The following is a 22477-nucleotide window of genomic DNA, read 5'->3' on the forward strand; positions in this document are numbered from 1 at the left end:
TATCCACGATATGGTAACTCTGATAAGGAAAACACAAATGAGGAAAAAATACTCCATGGGATCACCAACCTTTTCCCAAAGATGTAGCGAGAGCACATTTGAAAAAAAACACTATCACGGGCTGTTAAATTCTCTTCAAAATTGCCCATTCTAAAATCTGACAAAATAATACCTATTTGACACACTGATACCGTTTATTTTTATTCAGCACATATTTGATTTTCTCTTTGATTCCCCGAGTTCACCTTTTCCATTTTGTATACATTCTTCAGCGTTCCTGACTAACTAATGATTTGTCCAATGCTATGCCTTCTTCCAGACAATAACAGATAGACAATAGCCAGACAATGTAATATATATAAATAGTCACATAATATGTATTGATTAGGTGCAACCCTTAAGTCTATCTATTGTAATTGTATTAATAAGACCAATATGAAGATAATGGCATGGAATGACATCAGTAGACGAATAAGTCTGAGTGGTGTCTTTAAAAGTAGGAAGGATCGTAATATGAAGATAAAGCTAGAATTCAAGAGGACAAATTGGGGCAAATATTCGTTTATAGGGAGGGGAGATAGGGATAGGAATAACCAAGGGAGATGTTCAATAAATTTCCAATTTCTTTGAAATCACTTAAGAAAAGGGTAGGAAAACAACAGATAGGGAATCTGCCACGTAGGCGACTGCCATAAATACAGATCAGTAGTGACTGATTAATTGATAATTGCATATGATTCTTCTGATTTTTTAACTGTCTTCACATATGTTAGACTGAGATATCTTGACTCTTAAAACAATTGAAGGATAAGTCATTGTTTTTAGTGTTATCAAGAATATCACAAGTTTATTATAATATTTTTAGGCTGAAGATGTCTTACAATGAAGAGGCGAAACATGTCCCTTTTTAAAATAAAATATAACGGAATAATATTGCACAGTATTGTAAAGGTGGCGTTACTCAATTATTAAGACATATCTTGTTGACTAATGCAGACTAAGCAATTACAAAGCATTTCTGCATCAGTAGTGCAGGGGAAGAACAGAATCTTAAAACATGGAGGCACCAAACTGTGGTTTCAACACACTAAGGCGTTCCACTGTGGTTTCAATTATGTTGATATACAGACCAAAGGAAAGTTTAGTTGCTCTAAGAGAAAAAATTCCCACTGACCTCAGTGCGAAAAAAACTAGATCTCACCTATAAAAAAGACATAAAATGAACATTTTATCACAGGCATTAAAAAATTACCTATGAAAGTATGGAAAATAAAGGAAATGATGTAAAACTACACCAAAATGTTAATAAATGACAAACCTGGGAAATGTGGAAAAAATGCATTTTGATGACCTATAAAAAATTCATATATCGAACATTGCAGAATGCAGTTGATTACTATGCATCATCTTCAACTGCTTAGAACAAAGATTGCTTTTGACCAAAATCCAGACCCTATCAATTATATTAGGCCTACAGAAATAATAAAACTTAGGTAAACATCAAAATTAAATATTAAAACCTTTTGACAGCTTCCAAGTGATCCTTATTGTAATCCTTTTCTGTGGGCTCTGGTGCAGGTTCCTTGGGCTTTGGTTCCTCTTTCTTTGATGGAGCTGAAAATTTAAATACATAAACACATTAATACTACCAAGAGAAGTAGTGCCTAAATTTCAACAACAACAAGACCAAAGTCATAAGATATAACCATTAAGAAATAGATTCCATGTGTATAACATCCAACCAAAAAAATTATCTGTCAGAATAGCTGATAGATCAAAAACACTACTGATAACATACTTTCTCAGCAAAACATGACACTGTTGAGAAATCGAATGAAATCCTCTTCCAGGCCAGAAATCAAAACTGGAAACCCTTGTACCAAGGCCAGCATACTAACCATTTACCATGGAGCCAGATGTTTTTAAGATGTAATTTCAAGATATCTAGAAAGATCTGAGAGGATCTTGAGTTACGCTTGTTACATATGCTCGGAGATGCATTCATAAAACATGTTAATTATTCCTTAATCCCATTTGCCTCTTCATTTTGCACTAGTCAGCTTTCTCGAATATTAAACAACTGCTTCTGTTAACAAAAGGTCCTAAGTGACCATTAAAAATTCTTGCACATAATTTCTACTAGTTCTCAAACTTGCCAATTGATCATACTCTATAAATATACTGTATGGCTGAATGACTTCTGTAGTCCAATCCATGGAATTTTATTTCAGGTGGTGGTGGTGATTGTTTTAAAAGGAAGTACAACTAGGCAACCATTCTCTATTAATCAGAGAGAAAATATGGAAGGGGTTTAACACTTTGAAAAATGAAGGTATCAGGTAAAGAAAGACTGTGCTGGTGGTGGTAGTGGTGGTGATTGTTGTTTTATAAGAAAGTACAACTAGGCAACCATCCTCTATATAACCCTAACCAGAGAGAAAAATAAAGGCACCGAGCTCGATAGCTGCAGTCGCTTAAGTGCGGCCAGTTTCCAGTATTCGGGAGATAGTAGGTTCGAGTCCCACTGTCGGCAGCCCTGAAAATGGTTTTCCGTGGTTTCCCATTTTCACACCAGGCAAATATTGGGGCTGTACCTTAATTAAGGCCACGGCCGCTTCCTTCCCACTCCTAGCTCTTTCCTGTCCCATCATCGCCGTAAGACCTATCTGTGTCGGTGCGACGTAAAACAACTAGCAAAAAAAAAATGAAGGCATCGGCCAAAAAAAGACAAGGCCACGAAGGGCAAGAATATGTAACTCACTAGGCCTCGATACCTACTACCGTAGGGTCAGAAAAGAACAAGAGTTGACCAAGGGCAGTCAGATAGGTTAGATGAAAGTGAGGAGCCTGGCACAAGTAAGTGGAAGCAATGCCAGAACTCAGCTAAGGGCTCTGTGATCAAAAAACACACGCTCCCCAGTTGAAAGCCCCTGGGATCCATTTTAGTCACCTCCTACAACAGGCAGGGGATATCATTAGTGTTATTCTACTGCCCCCACCCAAAGGGAATTGATAAGATTTCTGAGGATATACTAAAGACAGTGGGTTGGGATATAGTACCATACCTGAATTACTTATATGACTATTGTTTGCAAGACAGAGATATATCAAATGAATGGGGAGTTGCTATAGTAGCCTGTGTATAAAGGAAAGGGTGACAAAACATAAACCTGAAAATTACAGGCCAGTCAGTTTGACATGTGTTACATGTAAGCTTTAGGAAAGCATTATTTCTGATTATATTAGACAAGTTTGCAAAACTTGTAACTGGTTTGATAGAAGGCAGCTCGGGTTTAGGAAAGGTTATTCCACTGACACTCAACTTGTAGGATTCCAGTAAGATATAGCCGATATCAAATGGACTGTGTTGCAATTGACCTATCCAAGGCATTTGACAGGGTAGAGTATGGAAGAATACTGGCAAAAGTGAGTGCAATTGGACTGGACAAAAGAGTGACTGAGTGGGTGGCTATATTTCTAGATAATAGAATTCAGAGCATTAGAGTAGGTGAAGCATTATCTGATCCTGCAATCATTAAGAGGGGAATTCCTCAAGAGGGTATTATTAGACCTTTATGTCTTTGTGCGTGTACACACACAAAACACACAAAACACACACACACACACACACAGAGTGTTAGGGGTATACATACATATATTTTGCTAGTCAGTAAATAAAAGTACATCTCACAACATATACCATGTACGTTTTACCTTGTCCTATTAGTTTCCCTATAAATGAGCCAAATATTTCAGGACCTAATGTGTTTTGAATTGCCGTAGTAGGAAACTCTGGTTATGTCATACTGTCCTTGTGTCGTTGAGTCACGTGTTCAACTACAGTAGCAGAGTATAGGAGTTGTTGAACCTATTTGCTATCGTAGGCCAACACATGTTGGTGTGCTCCTCCCATTTTCTCTGGGGAAGAGGGGCGACAGCCCACGTGAAGGACGAGGTCATGCTGTACTTGTAAACCGGTTTAGCTTTCGTAATAATAATAATAATAATAATAATAATAATAATAATAATAATAATAATAATAATAATAGGTTTCACGTCCCACTAACTACTTTTACGGTTTTCGGAGACACAGATGCCAGAATGCTGTCTCACATTGACTTATTTTACATGCTTCACAATGAAGTATTTATTTATTTTCCACCTAGTCGATACAATGATTGCCTAAGGCAATTTTTATTGGTCAAAAGTGGTATATGTTTCGTATATTATTGGTCAAAAGTGGTATATGTTTCGTATATTATCAACATCTTCAGCCACATAACACAGTTTAGATGCTACTAAATCTACTTATGCGAGGCTGACGTATTTGAGCACCTTCAAATATCACCGGACTAACCCCGATCAAACCTGCCAAGTTGCGATCAGGGGCCTATTCCACAAAAGTATGGTCTTGTACATTACAAGTTACTACTGTGGGTTCTTGTAATGTATGGAGTTGTATATTTCTGTTCCACAAAAGATTGAAAGTCTCTTGTATATTACCAGTGAATTACTACAAGTTTTACAAGTGACGACATATCAATAAACATACGTCATAGCATGAATCAGCTGTTTATCTTCGTATTCCATTTGTTGAATTAGGTTTTGCTTGCTTCATTTATCGTAATATCGTATTTTAAGGTAAGTTATACAGCAAAGATTCAAAGAACTCTAATATTTCTGTGAATTTCTTATTGCTACAATGTTATTTTTCAGTTTATTTCTTTGATGATAGGAAATTACTCCGTTATTATCACCCATTCTGTTCTTCCGCGATCCTCGCATATGTTCCACGATAGTCTGACATACCCACCTTGTCTGTCATTTGGAATCAGATGCCGCTAATAACGATATTTGGCCGCCAAACTTAATTGTTACAAAATTGCAAACTCTGTATGAATTGTTAAAATGGTGTCAACGAAAGGAAGTTATTCATTTTGAAGGAAATAGAAAGAAGGAAAGATATTCTTTCAGGCAAGGCAAGATAAATGGTTGGATGGAAATATTTGACTTGGGAAAAGCTCACGGAGCTTTTGAGGGGAAAAGTTGGATTAATGATTGGAATTAGTTGGAATTAATGATTCCAGGAATGTCCTCCTTGGAACATGTTTGTTCAGTATTTTCAGGCCAACAAACAATTTGAGGAAATTTTATATCATTTATTGCAGCTACCACAGAATGTATTGACCTACAGACTGAAGATTTTGCCATCCCATGCATATCTGCAATACCATGGTACTGACCACCATTTCCTAGCCAATGCAGTGTTGTTAGTAACTGTTGTTTAGCAGGGAGAGATTTACTTCTGTTCGTAGGATGTTTTAACCTATGCCCAATATTCATCAAAAGTTCTAAGACTTGTATTGTGCTTAACCTAAAATGCTCATTGTATTCAAATAGTGTTAAACTGGAAGTTTATTCTTTCCCTATACATATTATGGTAGTTTTCATTTTCATTACCATCACTATCACTACTGCTAGACCACATATTTATCAAAATGTATCTGAAATAAGTATATTTAAATAACACTAGTACATTTATGTGCTATTGTCCTTTCACTGGTAGAGAATAGTTCCCAATTCACTAGTAAGTTACAAGTACTAGTACTTTTGTGGAACACACCCATAAAAATTTACTGGTAATTTGTAAGTACGGAGTAGTAAAGTACAACTGTAGAAAATTATTTTGTGGAACAGAAACTCTGGTATTTGTACTAGTTACTAGAGAATTTACTTGTACAAGACCATACTTTTGTGGAATAGGCCCCAGAAGGCCTGCGCTCTACCGTCCAGCTAATCAACGCGGCATAAGACCGTCCGTTTCACCATATTTAGGAAATTATACACCCGTTGCGGTCCATAGTTATAAACGATGAGCATTTTCTAGGCAGAGCATTAATTACGAGTAGACAGTTTTTCTTCTTCCTGCTATTATTATTATTATTATTACACATGCCTTTGCTCCACTGATTTATTCCAAAATACATTCTTGTGTTTATTTTAAATGAATCTGAAGACACAAAACTCTATGTATACCAATCAGATGAGGAAATGATCTTATGCAGCTGTTATGCAAGCTTGATGATGATGCTTGTTGTTTAAAGGGGCCTAACATCGAGGTCATCGGCCACTAATTGTACGAAATGAAATAATAAAAAGTACAAATTAATCCACTGACCAAAATAAAATAAAAAATGCCATCAAGAATGAACCCAACAAAAAACAAAAACAGTGGAGCAGGCTCAAAAAAGATCGTAAATAATAGTATTACTAACCAAGGGACCACTTATAAAGCACAATGATGCTTGATGTCTAAAGGGGTGCAAAATCCATGTCTAAGGCCCCACAGAATGGTACATGTCGCGAGTAAAGTAGAACCATGGTATTTGTCATGTTGGTGTACTAATCAAAAGTAGCTAAGACACACGGTGTTCCACACAAGATGATACTACTCACAAGTATTGTACTTCGTACAGGAAACGCAGACCTATGGTGTTTCTCACACAATGGCGCCACTCACAGCCAACGCAAACCGATGAGGCTCCTCACCTAGGTGTACTAATCACGGGCACCGGTATTCCCGTGGTATTCCTCACAGTGGGCAAGACAGACTGACGGTGTAGCTAATATAGCGGTACAACACACAGGCTACGCCCAGACCTGCGGTATTGCTCACATGGGTACGACGCACGGGTACTGGTAACCCCCAGGCCAGCCTCTTTACTGCTACGAATCACAAACCTATTTTGTACCTAATTTAGTGGCACTACTCGCAAGTACAGTCAACCCATGGTGTTCCCGCATGATGGTACGAATCAAAAGTAGTTTCATGGTTCTAATTCAATCATCCCTTGGTCGCCCCTTTTAGTCGCCTCTTACGACAGGCAGGGGATACCGCGGGTGTGTTCTACATGTGCGTCCCCCACCCGCAGAGGGTAGTGTGTTTGGTCCGCGAGAGGTATTTTATTTCCCTCAAGTCCGCCGGCAAGCCGGTTAGGACCCCCCTATCCGCCACCTGGGATGCGCCACGTGGGAGTATCACCTCTCCCCCTGCTACGCCAGCGTAGTAGGTTCGTGGTGTTAGCAAGCAATCCGAGTTACATTACACTCAGCAGTAGTACGTGAACAAGTGAATGCGACACCGAGTGCAGACTCCACGCTACCTGCCCCACTGTCATTGCTGGCAAGTTGTTCCTGCCTGTCCTGCAGTCGTGGGCTAACATCACTGTAGCCAATTGATTACATAACGGAAAATTTACATGTGCCGAATTAGCTGATATTCACCTCGTTTACGGAACTGTATAGACAAAGATTTCCAAAGCTCCATGGGGTGTATGTGGGTAGGGTCTGACACATCCCACTCTGATGAGTCTAGTGTCAGACCTAAGATGAAACGCTGGTTAATAGAGCAAACCCCTGAAAAGCCTTACATCTATTCTGTACTTGTTACGGTTCTCGGAGACTCCGAGGTGGCGGAATTTTGTCCGGAGATCCGAGGTGCCGGAATCTTGTCCCACATGTATTCCTTAACGTGCCAGTAAGTCTACTGATACAAATCTGACGTATTTGAGCAGGTTAATATACCACCAGACTGAGCCAGGATTAAGCCTGCAAAGTAAGGGCCAGGATGCCAATTCTTTAACCGTCTGAGCCACTCAGCCCGTAAACTTGAATTTTGATGTGGTTAATAAGCACTGCAAACGCAGCAATAAGTTAACGATTCTTTATTCTACCATTATACATGTTCTTTTCGTTAGGAAGGATGAACTGTAGGTACGTTAATTTATGTAGTTTAATAACATGTACATTATCCGTTTGAAATAAAACGTATGAATAGTAACACAGTAAGGTTTCCACCTATTCAGTACTAATATGTATTTATGTATTTATATGTATTTACAAGTTGTAAATACATATTAGTACTGAATAGGTGGAAACCTTACTGTGTTACTATTCATATGTTATTCTCAGTTCAGTACGGACCAACAACATGAAATTCATAACCCTTGATGAAATAAAACGTTCAATGTGATTTAATAATTCACTTTCAATACTACTCATTTGGATATCCTATTCCATGCATTATTTCCTTGACGCAAGGAACGTTGTTTACATATACACTAGCGTGATTTTGCCTTATTCATTCTCCATTTATGCAATGCAAAACGGGGATAGTAGCATACTTTATGTTCTGGAGCACCTATCCTAACTCTACTCTCAAATAATTATAATACTACACAATCTTACAAACCCCATACCGACACAGATGATCAGGCCATTTCCATACTCACTAGAGCATGGGACTGATGACCACAAATATCCCAATCCCCTAAAGGACCTAACAGCAAAAGAACCCACATTAACACCGGCTATTTGATACATCTCCATTAACCGAGATCGCTGACCAGGGGCGTCTGGAGATCTTGAAAATGGAAATCCACAGCCTGTTTCTGGTCATTTGACAGAGTCAGAAATGGAATGAAGCCCCATCTAGCGGCGAGGATAGGAAATGTCCCGGCTGCCGAAGCCTGTCACACTCCTCTGGGGCAATGAATTTGTCCTTTGGCATTCCCGGCACTAAAAGCCGTACGCCATTTCATTTCATTAATGACTGACAGATGAAACGTTAATAGGAAGTGTTGCTGGAATGAACGATGACAGGGAAAATTGGAGTAACTGGAGAAAGCTGTCCCACCTCCGCTTTGTCCAGCACAAATCTCACATGGAGCGACCAGGATTTGAACCACGGTATCCAGAGGTGAGAGGCCGACGCGCTGCCGCCTGAGCCACGGAGACTTTCTGAAGATCTTGAAACGGAAACAAAATGCTAACAATTTATCGTGGACAGGCTGCTCATAAATAAACAAAATTGGTTTGGGAAGAATGTTACGTAACATATTATGAACCAGTAGTACCAGCCTTCAGCTGTTATCCTGGACAGGCTGCCCATATACACAAACAAAGCAAAGCTATCCTTTCACATCAAAGAGGCGTATTAACTACTCTAAAAACATCATATCCCTTTGCTCAAGAATCTAACTTCTGAAGATTATTAAAAAATTGATATATATTGGTTCAGCACATCATTTTCGATTGCTACAAGAAATATCTGCGCGTATACCCCTAACACCGTGTATATATATAAATGACATGAGTAAAGAACTGGAATCACAGGTAAGGCATTAGCAAAAGTTCCGTTACTGCAGCACTTTTTCAGCGCAGGCATCTACACGAGATTGCACTGTCATTTGATTCTTTCTCGCTAACTTCCCGCTGTAGACTTGATCGAGTGGGGCACAAGGCTGCCAACTTTTGAACTTACGAACTTGTGATGGCTAGTGACAAAACCATTGCTCTGGATTGGTTAGGTCCGGCTAGTGAAAAAACCATCGGTTAGGTTAGTGACAAAACCATTGGACTGGGATCAAGCCAAGGGCCATGAAACGGCTGTTAGGCCTCTAGCACTCCATACGGTGAGATCAGCACATTCAAAAAGCTGAAGTAATTTATCATGCCTGCTAGTGACAAAGCTATTGGTCTATACTGTACAATGTTTCGTTGCAGATTGCATTTAGTAGTGCTTTTATTGTGTGCGGGTTGGTAACTGAATGCATTTCATTCAATTCCTGGGAATGACATATCCGATTGTATCTCAGCCAATGGAAAAGCTACAGCGTGCTTGAGCAATGAATAACGGCGTGTGATAAATTATATTACGTTATAAAAGTAAATGTACTTCTAGGAGACGGCCGGAGGACTGTCGTAGTGAACACCTCTTCTCTACAATGTATTCCACAAAAGATTTATAACATTTCAAATCCTTTTTTTTTTTTTTTTTTTTTTTGCTAGCGGCTTTACGTCGCACCGACACAGATAGGTCTTATGGCGACGATGGGATAGGAAAGGCCTAGGAGTTGGAAGGAAGCGGCCGTGGCCTTAATTAAGGTACAGCCCCAGCATTTGCCTGGTGTGAAAATGGGAAACCACGGAAAACCATCTTCAGGGCTGCCGATAGTGGGATTCGAACTTACTATCTCCCGGATGCAAGCTCACAGCCGCGCGCCTCTACGCGCACGGCCAACTCGCCCGGTTCAAATCCTTTATGATGCTATAAAACTTATGCTGTATATACTGAATTTCCAGCAAGGCTTTTTGCAGATGATGTTATACTGTATAGAGTAATAAATTACAAGATTGTGAGCAACTGCAAAATGACAACAATGTTGTGAGATCAACAGCAGGGAATGATGATATGATAAACAGGGTTAAAAGTCAGGTTGCGAGTTTCACAAATAGGAAAAGACCTCTCAGTTTTAATAATAATAATAATAATAATAATAATAATAATAATAATAATAATAATAATAATAATGTTTATTTGCTTTACGTCCCACTAACTACTTTTTAAGGTCTTCGGAGGCGCCGAGGTGCCGGAATTTAGTCCCACAGGAGTTCTTTTACGTGCCAGTAAATCTACCGACACGGGGCTGTCGTATTTGAGCACCTTCAAATACCACCGGACTTGAGCCAGGATCGAACCTGCCAAGTTGGGGTTAGAAGGCCAGCGCCTTAACCGTCTGAGCCACTCAGCCCGGCTCAGTTTTAATTAGTGCGTTGATGGGGTGAAAGATCCTTATGGCAATCATTGTAAGTACCTAGGTGTTAATATAAGGAAAGATCTTCATTGGGGAAATCGCATAAATGGGATTGTAAATAAAAGTGTGTCTACACCAAGACGTTTTTGTTAACATTGTTAATAAACACTGTTAATAAACAATGTTCATGAACATCTTTGGATGTTAATAAACAAAATAGTGAGTTCATTAACTTTTCGAGCATGTTGATAAACAAAATTTCTTTAACTTTTGTGAATGAAAATTTTCATGTTTTTGTTAAAATTTCTTTCGCAATTAGAGCATGCAAATTCATAGCGTGGAATGATGATTTCTTATTTCTTCTAAAAATTGACTATCAAATTGCAAGCGAAAGGTCTAATATACAGTATCTTAAATTCTGTACGATTTCTTTTAACTATGTTCTAATGTAGTTTCATTTCCAGCTTTGCGCCTCGCTGAATAACCTAACCTCCCATTATCGCCTGTATATCAAAAAAATACTATACTATGTTAAATCAAGATTTTTTTGATTTCGTACCCTTACCAACTCCTTGATATTGTTGTATAAAGCTTCAAACACCTCACACACAATAACTGAAATTGCTGGTGTTGATACTCTACACCAGGGTCTCTCAAATGCCCAAAATCTCACGCGTGCAAATCGAGGCGCGGAGACTCCGTGCACTGTGCATCGGTCAGACTCGGCTCAACTCGGAAGGTGTAGAGTGCTGAGAGCAACAAAGCGTTCGGTGATAGATGGCTTGTTTATCAGTGAAATAGATAAGCGCAAGACAACATAATAATCTAGCAACCTGTTTCGAAGAAAGCAAAGACTTCCAAAAGTCCATTTCAATCAAACTGGGAACTTTCGTATTGTCATGACAATAAAGCCAAATGCTTAATCCGTGGGACAATAATTATGTAAGTTAATCAAAAAGATCTATTTTCCAATACAAAGGCTTTGCTCAAATTCTACGAAAATTTGTCAAAGGAAGATTTTCCCAAGCTGCATCGAGAAGCAGCTAAGATTATTTCTATGTTTGATTCTGCATGCATATGTGAAAGGTATTTTTTCCTGTTTTGACTTGTACGAAAACTAGATTCTGTGCGAGTAGGCCTATTTCTGATTGTAATTTAAAGAAGGCTCTCAGAATTGCTGTCAGCCAGTCCCTTGTTCCAGGCATAACTAGTATCATTGCAAAGATAAAGGAAAAGAAGAGCTAGAGAAGATAAATTGTCTGCTCAAACCAAATTGAAAGAAGAGTGTTGTAACACCGGGTACATTGTCCCATACAACAGTGTCGCCGCTCACTGCACATAAACATTTCGCAGTGAGGGGAGAATCAGCGGGGAAGGTGGAGAAGGCAAAGACGTGCCAAACGGGTGAGACAGGTGTAGGAGAAGTGGAGTGGGGGTTTGCACTCTGGTCAACCTAGTGAAGTAGTCTCCTGCACCTTGCGCCGTGCACTGCACGGGCGCATGCACTCTGAGAGGCTCTGCTCTAGACAAATACACTAGGTAAATAAGTGAAATGTCTGAGTCACCAGTTGCTATGAATCTTAAAGGTATACATATAAAACATATAGCAACTCTGGCTCGGTGAGGAAAGCAACGGGAAACTACCGCACTCCTCATTTCCCTGGTACACCTCTTCAATGATGCCTAGGCCATCTATGACAGCTGATGGCAGAGCTGTTGAGGATTCCACCAGCGGCATCGCTGACAGACTGAACATACATACGTAAAAAATTGCCTGTCTTTTTTTTTGGCTTTACATCGCACCAACACAGATAGGTCTTATGGCGACGATGGGACAGGAACGGCCTAGGAATGGGAAGGAAGTGGCTGTGGCCTTAATTAAGGTACGGCCTGGTGAATTTGACTGGTGTGAAAATGGGAAACCACAGAAAACCATCTTCAGAGCTGCCTACAATGGGATTAGAACCCCTTTATCTCCCGGATGAAAGCTCACAGCTGCGCACACCTAACTGCACGGCCAACTCGCCCGAAAGCATGTCATTAGCGGGGCTGGTTTTCCGATAATCTGTATTATTACTTGCAATTTCAGATCCAATTATTGTCAAAAAGAACTGAAAGCTATGTGGGGGAATTCTCAAGAAAAGATTGAAAGCCTGCTGAATCATCAATTAAAAGTCTGACATAGGGTGTTCTCTCCAAACTTAATTCTACTCGCCTTTCCAATATTATTCTTTGCCACACTTCGCGTCTGTCCTTTTCTCTAATTGTACTCAAAATAATGATAGCTGACTCTATACATCACAAACAGCTATTTTGGTGTGGACACAATCTTGAAGTTTGTTAACAAAAGTTTAATAACATGTTGAAAAATGTTATCATTAACATTGCTCATTAACTTTGTTTCGTTAACAATGTTTATTAACTTTGGTGTAGACTAACCATAAAAGGTACAAATCTCTGCACATGGTTATGAGGGTATTTAGGGGTTGTAGTATGGATGTAAAGGAGACAGCATATAGGTCTCTGGTAAGACCCCAATTAGAGTATGGTTCCAGTGTATGGGACCCTCAACAGGATTACTTGATTCGCGAACAGGACAAAAATCCAAAGAAAAGCAGCTTGATTTGTTATGGGTGATTTCTGACAAAAGAGTAGCATTACGAAAATATTGCGAAGTGGTATGTCATAAGATATAGGCTAAACTTCATGTTTTGATCCGTATTGACTTGTGATGACAATAACATTACGTCAGAAATGGTCCTCTTTTCAATACTATGTTACATAATGTTTTCATAACATTTTTTAGTCAAGGAACTAGTTTTGCCCTTGGCTGGCCATCATCAGACATAATACAAATCTGTACAAACACATCTAATAACTAAAATGTACAAACATACACGAATTACATTAAAAAATATTAATTGTATTTAGAGATCCTAAAATGAACAATGTGCACAACACGCAAAATATAAAATGGAATTAAAATAGGGCTCTTAGTGAGGTCTAAAATTCTTGGAAGTATTGCATCCTGTTAGAAACATGTTTAATTAATGCTTCCAGTTAAAACTTTGAGTAACTGTCTTGAAAATGCTGAAACGTTCCTCTATTGGAAGTTATCAAATGGTTGAGTCAAGGACAGCACACGAAAACATGTCTAAATAGCTGACACATTCTTAGATTATAGTTTGTACAGAAGAAACATTTGCAATTCAACACAGTGTCCAGTAAGTTAACCTTTCATTGCAGCATGGGGTGCATGACCTACAAAAAAAAAAAGAAAAAAGTACTGTTGTGCACCTCGTGGTGCAGCGATGTTAAAATACCAGATGATTAATAGACATCTATTTAAAAGAAACTGCATAACCTTCACAATATCAATATATACAACTTCTTGCTTTTTTTTTTTTTTTTTTTGCTAGAGGCTTTACGTCGCTCCGACACAGATAGGTCTTATGGCGACGATGGGACAGGAAAGGGCTAGGCGTGGAAAGGAAGCGGCCGTGGCCTTAATTAAGGTACAGCCCCAGCATTTGCCTGGTGTGAAAATGGGAAACCACGGAAAACCATTTTCAGGGCTGCCGACAGTGGGGTTCGAACCTACTATCTCCCGAATACTGGATACTGGCCGCACTTAAGCGACTGCAGCTATCGAGCTCGGTTATACAACTTCTGTTCCAGATTTCATTATAGGGAAATGTCACCCAGGGATAACCAAAAAAGACATTTCAGATCCTCATATCGAGGTACTTCATTCATCATTTTAATAGAATTTGTCATGCTGCGCTCCTGAACCACCTTTCCCATAGGCAATTCCATTCTCGTATTATGTATAGTTCACAAAATCCAGACTATTACGACCCATTCTATAAGACCAAGGAAAAAATTAACTTACCCGCACGTCTCTTTCTTGGAGCCTCATCTTGTTCATTTGGTGTCTGAGATGTCATATTCAGATGATCTAATAAACCTAAAGAAACACCACAACGTAAAATTAAAACCATTTTCTTGCACATGCAAGTCTGTTTTCCAATACTAATAATTGCATAAAAATAAGAACTCTGTTTTATCATTCAGAGTTATGTTCTACTGACCCATGGCAGATATAGAAACCACAATCACATGATTTTGAAAGTCCAACCTGACAGTTACGACACGCTCAATAGTCAAATATTTTTAACGTCTCAAATTGTCAACTTACTTTTGGCTTTCTGTGTAGGATAGAGTCGTTCCGCCTTCTGCAAAAACTTCTCGGCCTTGTCGCGTTTACCTTCTGAAATAAATCGGACTGCGAATTCAATACATCGTTCAGCTTCATCCTTATTACCATCCATCGTGACAAGTCAATTAAATTGCTGAAGAGCTTCCTTCCGTGCTTCCAATGTTCCGGAAGTTATCACTCAAACGTCATACATAAACCTGCTGACAAAATCACTTCGTTTTCCGATAATACAACATTAGGCCCCAAGTGACGAAACCCCAAGGATTACTGACACCACGGAGATATAGAAAACCTGTAAAACGCAGTGTAAAGAAAATAAAACAATAGAGCAAAGAATCCTTTACCAAGGAGTATAATCGTATTATATCCTCTTTGTATAATAGTGGTATAATCAAAGACATTTGTAGGTCGTCCAATAAGAGAGAGGACTTGACATCAGAGTGTCGCAATCACTCCGTCAACTGTTATTTACGCGCGCCTTTCCACGTGATTTTACTGCTCTTCTGGTTGCAATATACGGTAAGTATACATTGTATTCCTGTGCCCACTGTTTACTATCTCAATGTATTGTTTAAAAGTATTATTGTTACTGTTGTTATTTCTGCTGAATCCTGTGTTTCATTTTGGTGTTTTAAAACAGTTCGGTTTAATATTTATAGTTGAGCCGTACTGTAGCGAGTGCAGAAAAGCAATCAGCTGATCGTTAGGAGGGGAAGTTTAGCACGTGAGTTAGTTGAGTTATATGTGAAATCTTCGCCGTTCTATTGAAATTTTTATCGTTGGCCGCATGATTAGTCAGATATAACATGAGATGAGCCGTCATCGACTGCATAATTAAGTGAAAAAAAGGTCCTTAATTAGTGAAGAAAACTTGGTGTGAGAGTGTATTCATGTGAGTCTATAGGTTAATAAGATCGCTCTCCAGTGTTTTAATTTTGTAGTTTATTTGTGTAATGTTATATCCATAGTGTAAAATTAATTGAGTTAGTACATGAAATTTTTATTATCAACCCCGATGTGTATATAATGAAAGGTTGTCACGTTATCAGTAACAGAAACAATCATGCTTAAGAGTCGCTGTGTGTCTGGCTGCAAAGCCAATTATAAACGATAGTAGACTCCAGTATTTGTGTTTCCTTCTGATGAAAAAGAGTTCGATTATGAGAAAAGGCTATTCGTAGGGAAAATTTAATAGTTAATTAAAACACAGTTGTGTGTGTCAACCACTTTCTTGAAGACCAAATCCTGAAGGAATTAAAAGTGTCTCGCCCAGATGGGGACTTAAAATGTCTTATTATGTCATAAACATGAGTAACATTAGGTGTGTGCGTATGTTATCAGACTTACGGATTATTTGAAATCGGTGTATTTGAAAATTCAAATCCAATTTATGCATTTTCGAAATGTATGGTGGAATAAGACTGCCGAGATTTTTCCTATCAAAGTTCATATCATAGGCAATGAAACAGGGTTATTCCATGAAAACTGAATATCAAAATAATTGTATAGGTGTTATTTGCTGTTTATAAATATACATCTTTTAAGAGTAGCTTGACTTCATGACAGTGACAGTACCGTAAATGTTTTGTTACTGTTGGAGGTTAGTTTACTCATAATCTCTCTTGTAGGTCGGCTACTGAATTGGTGGTACGGAAATAATTTACATTTGTAGTTTATTGCATTGTAATTGGTTGCATATTTTCTATTAGTGTGTATGATGTCCATGTTCCAGTTGACTAGAAAATGGACAGAAATCACAAGGATTAGCCTGTGCTCACAGAAACGAAATGATATACATGATAAATAGAACGTAACGTAACGGGGAAGGATTCGCACTGTATGTCAGAATAAACGAATATTTATGGATTTTTTGTTTTATAAGGTGTTAACAGTTTCAAAGTAATTTAAACGAGTGTGTTATTCAAGCGGAGCGGATGCGTATCACCTCCAAGTCCCACCCAAAGCGTGACGTCATCAGAGCTACAGTACGGCCTGTACAGTACGAAGGCAGTGGTTGGGCCCACGAGAGTTGAAATCTGACGTTTAGCGCCACCGACGACAAAAAAACTAACGCTTCTCGAAAATGGGTTTGTTCCACTGCCTTCGTGATATACAGGCCGTAATGCAGCCCTGATGACGTCACGCTTTGAGTGGGAATGGAGGCGATACGCATCCGCTCTGCTTGAATAACACACCCGTTTAAAATAATTAAGAAACTGTTAACACCTTATAAAACCAGAAACTATTCATAAATATTTGTTAGTTCTGACGTACAATGCATATCCTTCCCCGCAACGTTCTATTTCTCGCATATATCCGTTCGTTTCCGTGAGTACAGGCTAACTTTTTGAGACATATCCTTGTGATTTTTATCCATTTTCTAGTCAATTGAAACATTCACATCATACACACAGATAGAAAACAAGCAACCAATACAATATACGGATACTACAAATGTAAATTATGTCTGTACCACCAATTCAGTACCTGCTAGAAAGATTACGAATAAGCTAACTACAAACAATAACAAAACATTTACTGTCACTGTCATGAAATTCAGTTATTGTTTGAAAAATGTATATTTTTAAACAACAAATAATGCCTATACAATTATTTGCATATTCGATTTCCATGCAAGAACCCTGTTCCATTGCCTATGATATGACATTTGATGGGAAAAATCTCAGCAGTGTTATTTCACAATGCATTTCTACCTAAAATGGTAAAATGCATAAATTGGACTTGAATTTTCAAATACGCCGAATTAAAATCAGCCCTAAGTCTGATTACATAAAGATATATCTAATATTACCCATGTTTATGACATAATAAGAAATGTTAACTCTCCATCTGGATGAGTCACTCTTATTTCCCTCAGGATTTAGTCTTCAGGAAAGTGGTTGATACAACCGTGTGGTATTCATTTCTACCTAGGAGTAGCCTTCTTCGATAACCTAACTCTTTCTTCATCACAAGGAAACATAAATACTGGAATGTAATCTCCTCGTTTATAATTTGGCTTTGGAGCCAGGCACACAGCAACCCTTAGCATGGTGATTTCTCTCACTAATAACCTTAATTCAATTATGTACACATCGTGATTGATAATAAAGCGCTGAATGCACTAGGTAACTCAATTCATTTTACACTATGGATATAACATTACACAAATAGACTACAAAATTAAAACACTGCAGGGCGATATTCTTAACCTATAGCCTCACATGAATATACTAAGTTTTCTTCACTAATAGAGGACTTTTAACTTAACAATGCAGTCGATTACGACTCAGTCTGATATATATCTGAGTAAACATGCGGCCAACGTTAAAAATTTCAACAAAACAAGTTATTCCAATCCCTAACTCCCCTTCCTATAAATGAATATTTGCCCCAGTTTGTCCTCTTGAATTCCAACTTTATCTTCATATTGTGATCTTTCCTACTTTTAAAGACGCCACTCAAAATTATTCGTCTACTAATTTCATTCCACGCCATATGTCCGCTGACAGCTCGGAACATACCACTTAGTCGAGCAGCTCGTATTCTTTCTCCCAATTCTTCCCAGCCCAAAGTTTGCAACATTTTTTGTAACGCTACCCTTTTGTCGAAAATCACCCAGAAGAAATCGAGCTGCTTTTCTTTGGATTTTTTCCAGTTCTTGAATCAGGTAATCCTGGTGAGGGTCCCATACACTGGAACCATACTCTAGTTGGTGTCTTACTTATATGCCCTCTCCTTTGCATCCTTACTACAACCCCTAAACACTATCATAACCATGTGCAGAGATCTGTACCCTTTATTACAATCCCGTTTATGTGAATACCCCAATGGAGATCTTTCCTTATATTAACAACTAGATACTTACAATGATCTCCAAAACGAACATTCACCCCATCAACGCAGTAATTAAAACTGAGAGGACTTTTCCTATTTGTGAAACTCATAACCTGACATTTAACCCCATTTATCATCATACTATTGCCTTCTGTCCATCTCACAGCATTATCGAGGTCATGTTTCACTTGGACTTTTTCCAGTTATCGTACCGAGTAATCCTGGTATAGGTTCCATACACTGAAATCATACTCTATTGATGTCTTACCAGATACTTATACGGACTGGTCCTTTTATCCTTACTACATCCCATAAACACCGTACCGTCTTAACTACGTGTAGAGATCAGTGATCTTTATTTACAAACTCGCTCATATTATTGTCCAGCTAAAATTAATTCCTTATAATAACACCTAAAACTTTATGTGATCCCGTGAGATACTTACACCGTATAAAAAAGAATAGGTATCCCTTAGAATCAGGAAAGGAAAATCCGCGAGGCTATGGAAATCAAGAAACATCCTAACAATATGAATTTAGAAGAATCAATCAATACTAATTTGCATTTAGGGCAGTCGCCCAGGTGGCAGATTCGCTATCTGTTTTTTTCCTAGCATTTTCTTAAATGATTTCAATGAGATTGAAAATAGGATATAAATTCAGTAATTCAGTAATTCTTGGATGCCTATCATACATGATTAAGACATACAGACCACAACATAATCACGCAGGTCGAACTTCCAATTGCAAGCCCGGCTACCTGGCTGTGACACATAACTTCCAGAATTCTTACGAGACAGCTAGGGGGGCTTTCGTCAGCCCAAAAGGCTAGGATATATAGACCAAGGTCAGGAACCACTTTCGTAGTGTGATTGATGCCTGGGAGACTGATTACCTTGGATCGAGTAGGGGTATTTCAGTCGCCTTGACAAAGAATACCGCAATACGGCAAACTGTACATAATGTACAGAAAACAACAACACGATTCAACCCGAAAAATGAACTAAATAATGCTTCACAATACTCTTATTCTCTGATTTCTATTTCTAGAAACATAGCCAGCAATTCAACCACTCATTTATCTAGTCTAATTGCCCTCATTTCCGTCAGCAGTCTCCCATCATGTACCCTTTCAAAAGCCTGAGATAGATCATAGGCTATACAGTCCATTTGACCTCATGAATCTAAATTACCTGTTATATTCTTGCTGAGGGCCAGTTGTACGAACAAGGAATAACATCTCTGTATAGCTATTCGCCATATATCCTTGATATCGTGCAATTTGAGCCTGCCTGGAATAACCTTCCTGAAACCCAAATTGCCTTTCATGAAACCAGCAAGTCAGCCATTTCAAGACTGTGGTCCGCGGACACCTCGGGGGTGTGACGATAATCCAAGGGATCCGCAATAATAATTTAAGTTATAATTACTTGAAAAGTAGCATTTTATTGTACACATATATGATTCATAGTTAATTATTTAAAATTATTTAAAATTTAGTAACTATGTCTTCACTGTTGTCTAACTTACATGCAGGCTAAGTAACGCTTTAACTTGGCCGATAGATAGTATAACTTAGCAGCGGAGAGTGGCTGATGGATGTTGTAGAGTGTTTTCATTGGTGGTTTGGTTTGGTAGACAACCATTTGAGCCACCGCAGTCAAGTATGTCGCTTGGTACCATCATTTTACACAATAGTTGGGCCCACGAGAGATGGAATCTGGCATTTGAGCGGCAAAAGCAGTAATTACGAAGTACGCTGCGTTGTCATAGTTACCCCAACCTGTGGCATAGCACCTTTTCATACAGGCTGAATTAATCAACCCTGTAGGCCAACGAGCTAGAATAGCATTTAGGGGGCTGTATGCCTGTCATCACGTTCCTTGCGGATGCAAGTTGATAAAGGGCAGCCATGTTAACGGTTATAAAAACAAAGCGAGATGGCGCGAGAACATTATATGTTGAGGTGACAGGGAAATTGTGCGTGGCGATGGTTCATCGTAAGTTTTAAAAAATTAAAAGTTAGATTCTCGCTTTCAAGAATGCCAGCTGCATGTTTGCGTATGCATGGTGATTGATAATGTTAGCTTTTTCCGACTTGTCATAAATCATTATTTCTTGGTAGCTTGTTTATCTTTTGTCCGTGAGAGTTCGTTTTTGTTTCCATCTGTTGTTAGTGTGTGATTCACTGAAGTTTGATATTCAGGTTCTTTCCTTGTTTTCTTCATAATGGTCCTGAAGGCTATGTGTCACTATGCCTTGTGATTGGGCATTGGTTTGATGTAGCCCTATTTCCGCCAAACGTACATCAAGCAGAGTAAAAACAATAGTTTACAGTTTTTTGCGAAATGTATGAAGTGTTTATTGTAGATGTCAATCGCATTAATGTTTAAAATTAGGCTACAGTTAATGGACAACTTTCAATGTTACATTTGATGATGCTGATGATGGTGCTTGTTGTTTTGAGGTCTAACATCGAAAGTCACCTGGTAAACCAAGCACCAAACGAGATAACCTTGCTGTTAGGGTCGCACATATGTAAGCTTGATGATGGCGGTGCTGGTGGTGTTTATTATTTTAAGAGAAAGTGCAGTTGATAGCTATAATCAAACGGAAAATGGAAGGGGTCCGATGTTTCGTAAACTGAAGATGTCTCCCATAAAGAGACAAATGCCACGAAGGGCATGAAAATGAAAAACTCCCTAGTATTCGCAAACCTAATTCCTTCGGGGGCGGAAAATAGCAAGAGTTGACCAAGGGCGATTTGATAGGAGAGATGAAAGTGAGGAGCCTGGCATATGTATGTGTTAGCAATGATTGTACTCAGGTAAGGGCCATGTGGTCGCCAAACCTCGTGCCCAATAATCAAACAGAAAAGTGGAACGGGTCCGGTGCTTCGAAAAGAGACAAATGGTTTCCCATTTTCACACCAGGCTATACCTTAATTAAGGCCACGGCCGCCATTTTCCCTATCCTAGCCCTTTTTATCTCTTCGTCGCCGAAAACCTTCGATGTGCTAGTGCGACGTTAAACAAGTAGCAAAAAATAAGTAATTCCAGTACGATACCGTAATGAGAAGTAATGAAGTTTCCCCTATATCATAAGAAATAATTACATTAAACCATTATAATGTTACTCATGCGGATTAAATACATTTTAAAATATGATCAGGATGAGGTTTTAACCTATCGTAAGTCCCTTTCGTTTTTCGTTTTAAGGATTTCCGTCATAAATAGTCATTTGTATCCATGGCTTTTATTATAATTTATGGTTAACCACAACAACCAAACTGGGTTTCGATTTCCTGGCCTATTCGTATGTCACGGTATGACGTTTCACCTTATATCATTTTCGAACTACCCTATAATCAGCTGATTGTTATGCTGGCCTCGCGTCACAGCGAGGATTAAGTGGCGCTATTCGCACTCTATGATTATAATGCTCTGCGTTTTCTGCTAACGGTCTTTACTTTTCCACCAGTGATTCTATAATGCATATTTTCAACATATTTCGTCATTCGAGACCCACGACCCTTTGTTTATGTGACCACTTGAAACATGGCGGATGTACGTTCAGTTAGCTTCAGTCACCGCCTCTCTATGTTATTCTAGCTCGTTGATGTAGGCCTCTTGCAATTCAGGAAACTTTGACCCGTTTAAGACAGAACATATCATTGTCGATAAGTATGAGATTGCACAATGACTAAACTGGCAATAACCTAAACAAATGAACATGTTAAATAGAGAATAGAACTGTATATCTAGCCACTGATTAACTTACAGAACATAAACTATATATAATAATAACCACATGGCATTACAGCCCT

General features: G+C 38.7%; 1 protein-coding gene across 9 annotated transcripts in view; it reads right to left on the reverse strand.

The window, feature by feature from the left end:
* LOC136878953 (dnaJ homolog subfamily B member 12) overlaps positions 1-15143 on the reverse strand; it is a 100559-nt gene extending 85416 nt beyond the window's left edge. For all 9 annotated transcript variants that reach the window (XR_010860872.2, XR_010860873.2, XR_010860870.2 and 6 more), the window contains exons 1-3: positions 14794-15143; positions 14488-14562; positions 1521-1614 (exon numbers count right to left, since the gene is read on the reverse strand). Coding sequence is in view for 4 of the 9 variants with exons in the window: in XM_067152590.2 (XP_067008691.1) it covers positions 1521-1614; positions 14488-14562; positions 14794-14926 (302 nt within the window). In the remaining 5 variants the exon portion in view is untranslated. The remainder of the gene's footprint in view (positions 1-1520; positions 1615-14487; positions 14563-14793) is intronic.
* Positions 15144-22477: the final 7334 nt, after the last annotated feature.

Source organism: Anabrus simplex, chromosome 8, assembly GCF_040414725.1.
Source record: "Anabrus simplex isolate iqAnaSimp1 chromosome 8, ASM4041472v1, whole genome shotgun sequence".
NCBI lineage: Eukaryota > Metazoa > Arthropoda > Insecta > Orthoptera > Tettigoniidae > Anabrus > Anabrus simplex.